The 7,500-nt window shown below is 45.8% G+C and overlaps 1 protein-coding gene across 1 annotated transcript in view; it reads right to left on the reverse strand.

Annotated features, from left to right (window-relative positions):
* Positions 1-2,579: 2,579 nt before the first annotated feature.
* Positions 2,580-7,500, reverse strand: part of LOC308171506 (proton-coupled folate transporter) — a gene marked incomplete at both ends in the record, with an annotated part of 12,684 nt that continues 7,763 nt past the window's right edge. The window contains 4 exons of the mRNA XM_080546374.1: positions 2,580-2,631; positions 6,101-6,257; positions 6,458-6,541; positions 6,933-7,074. Coding sequence (XP_080402500.1) covers positions 2,580-2,631; positions 6,101-6,257; positions 6,458-6,541; positions 6,933-7,074 — 435 coding nt within the window. The remainder of the gene's footprint in view (positions 2,632-6,100; positions 6,258-6,457; positions 6,542-6,932; positions 7,075-7,500) is intronic.

Raw genomic sequence — 7,500 nt, forward strand, 5'->3', positions numbered from 1 at the left:
TAATAAGCTAATAAGTAACTGTAGCTATGATATCACTTATGCTGCACTCCATCGTGGACAGACAGCTTGAAGCGTGTGGGCCATTACCAGACTTGGTAATCCTGCATCTTGCATTAATCTGAGCTTGTTTCAGGCGTTCTGTCTGGGTATGACACGCACACGCGTGGGTCTCCTCAGTGGTTTGTGCTAAGCCTGGTACACATATAAGGATTTTCTAAATCTTAACAGATTTTTTATCTGAGAGAGACCCCACACATGAAGATTAAAAAATCATGGATTGAACAGTTAACCCTAGATTTTTGGTCGTAAATGTTGAACACGTTTAATATTTACGATTATCGGCCCAACCATTTTCCGAGCAGATTGTCGGGAGACTCTTAACACACCTCACACCACAGGATAATCTTGTAGGATGGGCCGTTTAGGTGGCGTAGTGGATTAAGCGCTGACCATGTACCGCAGGGTTCCCTGTTCGATTCCAGCCGCGGACATATCCTGCATGTCATCCCTTCTCTCTCTCTCACCCATCCTTCCTGTCATAATCTCTACTATATCTGTAATTAAAAAGAAAAATATGAGTGGGACTGTCCCACTCAGAAAAAATTACTTAAAATAAAAATCTTGTAGGATAATCTTTAGAGCCATCCGATAATCGGGTGTTTGCTGTCCTTGGTCGGAAGGGGGAAAATCGCCCCAAAATCGGCCAGATTATCTTTATGTGTTTACTGGGCTTTAGTGGCCTGTTTCTTCTCACTCTCCGTGATCAGCTTTTTAAACTCGCCATGCTCCGCTACATGATGCCACTTCAAGTGCCTTATTATTAAATGAAGGATTTTACCATAGCTCCACACACTTTATAGTACTTCCATACTGTTATGTTTATATACCGGTTAGGCTACAACAGGTACAACATTCTGCGACTACTGCGCATGCTCAACTCTCCGTGCGTACTGGGAACTGGAGCCCTAATGTTATAAACACATAACCCCACACACACCGCCAACATATTTTAGTATGCGAGAGTGGCTTGTTTAGGTTAATGACTTGAGCATGCGACAGTGAATTGGCTCACATTGTTTGCTTCATTGATCGGTTGTTGTGATCGGCGACTATAAATCATTCGCGGATTTCCCCGATCTCATATTTTTACTGAATATCGTCCGATTCCGATTGCTAGCCGATCGATCGGGGCATCCCTACATTGGAGTTTAAAATATAAATACAAATAAATTAGAACTGAGTAAACAAGTTCTATGACAAGTCGAGATATTTCTAAACAAGTCTCTCTCTCTCTCCTCAACACTTTCGCTATCTGTTTCAAAGTAAAAGCCGTATAGATACTATTAGGTCATGTTCTCACATAAAAGTCTGAATCATGACCAGGAGCAAGTGGATGAGATTGCAACATTGTTGCATGAATTATTTCTCTGATTTGCGTTCTCACAGCCCTTTATGTAAACGAAGTAACATATGCAATCGAAGCAACAGACGTGGTAGTTGATTGGTCAAACATTTTTAAAATTGCTCGTTTGTCCCGCTCTTATCCAGATCAACACGCATGCGCTGTTGTTTTCCTATGGACAGCCTCGATGTGTCGTTTCTAACCGGAGCGAAACCACCCTCGTCAAGCGGAGCATGCGTTGGTTGTTTGCTCCGGGAGTGACTTCGAATGCGCGTTCTCACAGCTCCAAACGACGCAGAGCAAAGCAAACTTTATCCTAAACTCCGATTCCAAGTGAAGCAAATGTTCTAGTGTGAACACACCCTTATACTATAGTAGGTGTTGCTGAGGTACTCTTATTCTGAAAGAGGGTAAACAAAAGCGACGTGACTGCTTTCTGTTTATAACCATTTCGCTGTTCGAGCCGCTCATTAAAGATGGATGACAGCAGGGACTGAACCCAGAACAATTTATAATGAAGTGAAACATTATATTATTGATGGCCATTATCAAAGGCAAAGTCAATGTCCAAAAAATATGTCTGGTAGTAGCAGCTCCGCAGTTAGAGCCACAGCAGAAACGCTGGCAGTATGACGCTGACACTGACGCTGTCAGTCCGCCACGCCCACAAGCTGCTGAGGTAGACATTGGTAGTGTGTTTCTGGTGTAAAGGATAGGCAGGGTTAGGGTTAGGGTTAGGCAGGGTTAGGGTTTGGCAGGGTTAAGGTTAGGCAGGGTTAGGGAGGGCTAGAGTTAAGGTTAGGCAGGGTTAGGGAGGGCTAGAGTTAAGGTTAGGCAGGGTTAGGGCTAGGCAGGGTTAGGCAGAGCTAAGGTTAGGGTTAGGCAGGGCTAGGGAGGGTTAGGGTTAGGCAGAGCTAGGGTTAGGGTTAGGGAGGGTTAGGGTTAGGCAGGGTTAGGGTTAGGGTTAGGCAGGGTTAGGGTTAGGCGGAGCTAGGGTTAGGCAGGGTTAGCATTAGGGTTAGGGTTAGGCTGGGTTAGGGTTAGGCAGGGTTAGCATTAGGGTTAGGGTTAGGCTGGGTTAGGGTTAGGCAGGGTTAGGGTTAGGCTGGGTTAGGGTTAGGCAGGGTTAGCATTAGGCTTAGGGTTAGGCAGGGTTAGGGTTAGGCAGGGTTAGGGTTTAGTCCTGTAGGAGCAGGCGAGGTTGTGTTGTCGGCATTTCACTGACCCACCTGTTGGAGAAAGACATGTTTTACATGTTTTACCTGGCAACCACCTGGTAACCTGGCAACCACCTAGCAACCACCTGGTAACCAGCTAGCAACCACCTAGCACCATGGTAGCACCAACAGTTTTTTCCTGTGTCATTCCCATTTATTGTATTTTTTTTTTTTAATAGATAGGAATGTTACAATTTCTTTAGCGAGGTGAGAGGTGGAGAAATAAACTCATAAATCACCAACAGCCCTCCATGACGACCAACAGACAACAACATCCCTCCATGACAACTACCAGACAACAACATGTCTCCATGACGACCACCAGACAACAACATGTCTCCATGACAACGACCAGACAACAACATGTCTCCATGACAACCACCAGACAACAACATGTCTCCATGACAACCACCAGACAACATCCCTCCATGACGACCAGACAACAATATGTCTCCATGACAACCACCAGACAACATCCCTCCATGACAACCACCATACAACATGTCTCCATGACAACCACCAGACAACATGTCTCCATGACAACCACCAGACAACATGTCTCCATGACAACCACCAGACAACATCCCTCCATGACAACCACCATACAACATGTCTCCATGACAACCACCAGACAACATGTCTCCATGACAACCACCAGACAACATGTCTCCATGATAACCACCAGACAACATGTCTCCATGACAACCACCATACAACATCAGCTACTGTGTGACAGCTATTAGCTTGTTGTTAGAGGGTTGGAAGGGGTGTGTGTGTGCGTGCGAGCGAGTGTGTATGTGAGTCTGGGTGTGTGTGTGTGTGTGTGTGTGTGTGTATCTATCTAATCCACCACGGTCGTACTCGTCGTTGCTGAAATACCACCGACGTAGCCAAATTAAACCTGCAATTTAGAGTAATTAGAGGATTCTCACTAATGTGTGTGTGTGTGTGTGTGTGTGTGTGTGTGTGTGTGTGTGTTTATTACTTCTGTTGTGATCTGTGTATCATTGCTGTGGAGCGCTGGGTGGTTACGCTTCTGATTAACTGCAGTGAACTCATCTCCACACACACACACACACACACACACACACACACACACACACACACACACACACAAGCTAACAAGGCCTCAGTATCGACCGCATCATATTATTCCAGCTGAACAGTAGAGGTCTTCTGAGAGGTTTAACAAGCAGATCTACGGTGGCCTGTCAGGACCAATACCAGCTCAACCAGATCAAATCCAGATTGGAGGGGGAGGGGCTAGGAGAGGAGGAGGGGCTATGACAGGAGGGGGAGGGGCTGGGCACACCGGAGGGGAGGGGCTAGAAGAGGGGGGGGGCTAGGAGAGGAGGGGGATGGGCTAGGAGAGGAGGAGAAAGGTCTCTGTTATTACAGACTTACAACAAGTACATCTGTCTAAAGTAGTGAGTCATCAGTCATCATAAGACACAATCGATTCACGAGAACGGGCGAATGCATAGTGCCAACAAAACACGGTGCAGCAGCTTTCAGTCACGCTGCTGCATGCTCCTGGAACAAACTCCCTGAAGAAATCAAACAGGCCCAAACCCTTAAAATATTCAAATCTAAGCCAAAGACCTTCATGCTTTGCAGCAGTTATGATTAAACACAAACACTTCTATCAATGTCTTTTATCCATTAACTATTGTCTTAATTGTTTTATCTATTTACTTCTTATATTTGCTTTTATTCATTGTAATTTTTATTTTCTTACTATGCTCCTCTTGCTGTATTTTTAAATAATGTATGTAAAGCACTTTGAATTGCCCCTGTTGTATGAAATGTGCTATACAAATAAACTTGCCTTGCCTTGCCAACTGTAAAGTTTGGTGAAAGGAGGAATAAAGTCTGCGGCTGTTTTTCATGGTTTGAGCTCCTCTAGTTCCAGTGAAGGGAAATCTTAATGCTCCAGCATACAGTGATATTCTAGAGAATTGTATGCTTCCAACTTTGTAGCAACAGTTTGGATAAGGCACCTTCCTGTTTCAGCATGGCCATGGCAGTGCACACAGCAGGTCCATAATGACATAGTCTGCACAGAGCCCTGACCTTAACCCCATCCAACACCTTTGGGATGAATTGGAATACCGACTGCAAGTCAGGCCTTCGCACACGCACACACACACACACGCACACGCACACGCACACACACACACACACACACACACACACACACACACACACACACACACACACAGACACACTGTTAACACCTCCATTACACACACAGTCAATACCTCCATTATACACATATATACACACACACACACACACACACACACTTCCTCTCCCCAGGCTGGTGTGTGGTTGCCTCCATCAGCATCCTAATGATTCACAACCCTGTCCCAGAGAGACGCTCTCCCACAGTCACTCACTGTCCCCCGAGTCCCCCGCACACACACACACACACACACACACACACACACACACACACACACACACACACAGACTAAATTAAATAATGGTTTCTCCTCAACACAATTAGACTTATTGTAGTGTGATTACACATAATCCACAAAATGAATTACCAACTAATCAAAGTCTATCAAAGTGAGGCTTACCGCCGTGGTCACAACAACATTACTGGCATGAAAATAAAGAAACTTGAATCATAAGACGCTCCGAACCATCAGTCACTGGCTGCCGGCGTGTTGATCCAGTAAATATGAATTTAATTCCCTGTGGGCCTTTTAAGGAGCAGGCGTTTGGACCAATAATAGCATTAATCAGTCTCTGACTAACAACTGCCTAATTAGCATTTTTGAAGCGTTAATTGCATTAATATTTCCGCTGGCCGCCATGGGAAACAGAGACAGTTTCATGAATACGTAAATCCCTTCTGATTGATATGCGTTGTGTTCCTTGTGTACATACGTCTGTACAACGTAGATCAATGTTGCAGCAGAGGAAAGAAGTTGAATTACGCCAAAGCTGCCCTTCAGAGACACACAGTTTGTCAAACTGAAGCTAGTTCCAAAAACTGTTTCACAGTTTGTTTTTTCTTTTGGAAAAATGTAGCGAGGAGTGACAGTGTCTGACTACACTGCTCTATGGCAACACCGTAGGTAACTACAGGAATGCTACTAGGATTTACATTGAGAATACACCAGAATACAGTTTAATTACCACCAAAATACAGTTTAATTACAACCAGAATAGTTTAATTACCATCAGAATAGTTTAATTACCACCAGAATACAGTTTAATTACAACCAGAATACTTAATTACAACCAGAGTACAGTTTAATTACCACCAGAATAGTTTAATTACCCCCAGAATAGTTTAATTACCACCAGAATAGTTTAATTACAACGATAATACAGTTTAATTACCACCAGAATAGTTTAATTACCACCAGAATAGTTTAATTACCACCAGAATAGTTTAATTACCCCCAGAATACAGTTTAATTACCACCAGAATACAGTTTGCTAACAGATAGGTCAGGTGACTTACTGGATCATGATGAAGATGATTATGCTGAAGGTTGCCATGACGATGAAGGGCATCCCGGGGAAGGAGTGCAGCGTGACGGGGTACAGGCCGTTGAACACCGCCGCCGCCAACACGATACTGGACGCCTCCAGAGACGCTGAGAATGAGAACATAGCCCCTAGAACACAGAACACAGAACATAGAACAGAGCCCCTAGAACACAGAACATAGCCCCTAGAACACAGAACTAGAGGGGGGCCCCTACAGGTGAAGGCAGAGGGAGGGGTGTCTGTGTGTGTGTGTGTGTGTGTGTGTGTGTGTGTGTGTGTGTGTGTGTGTGTGTGTGTGTGTCTGTGTGTGGTGTAGGAGTGAACCCACCTTGTTCATGAGGCTCTACGATCTTGGAGGAGGCGGCGCGAACCACAGCCTGAGTCACGCCAGTCGGGGCATAGACCGCAATCCCTGGGGGGGGGGGGGAGGGAGGTTAACATGCAGGTTAACATGCTGTGCACTCTGGGTATATATACTACAGAGCACTGTGGGTATATATATGAGTCAATGATGATGTAGATTAACTTCAGCCATAATTAGATTAATTACCATCATCCATCATCATTTAAACAGATGCTAACCATCCTGAAGTGTTGAGCATGTGTGTGTGTGTGTGTGTGTGTGTGTGTGTGTGTGTGTGTGTGTGTGTGTGCGTGCCTGTGTGTGTGTGTGTGTGTGTGCATGCCTGTGTGTGTGTGTGTGTGTGTGTGCGTGCCTGTGTGTGTGTGTGTGTGTGCCTGTGTGTGTGTGTGTGTGTGTGTGTGCGTGCCTGTGTGTGTGTGTGTGTGTGTGTGTGTATTACCCAGGAACACCATCCATGTGTTGGTGGAGAAGGCGAGGAGGATGAAGGCGGCCGTCCTGAAGAGGGCGCTGAGCTTGGCCAGGGTCATCTCTCCTAGCCTCGCCCTCAGCAGGAGGGGGAACACCACCAGGAGGAACACACCCTGCAGGACCACAGCATGACCACAACATGAGCACAACATGACCACAACATGACCACAACACACCCTGCAGGAACCACCACAACATGACCACAACATGACCACAACATGACCACAACACACCCTGCACAGGAACCACCGCATGACCACAACATGACCACAACACACCCTGCAGGAACCACCAAAACATGACCACAACATGACCACAACATGACCACAACACACCCTGCAGGAACCACCCCAACAAGACCACAACATGACCACAACACACCCTGCAGGACCATCACAACATGACCACAACATGACCACAACACACCCTGCAGGAACCACCGCATGACCACAACATGACCACAACATGACCACAACACACCCTGCAGGACCACCACAACATGACCACAACATGACCACAACATGACCACAACATGACCA

This window comes from Nansenia antarctica, assembly GCF_963989245.1.
Source record: "Nansenia antarctica genome assembly, chromosome: 1".
In the NCBI taxonomy this organism is placed as follows: domain Eukaryota; kingdom Metazoa; phylum Chordata; class Actinopteri; order Argentiniformes; family Microstomatidae; genus Nansenia; species Nansenia antarctica.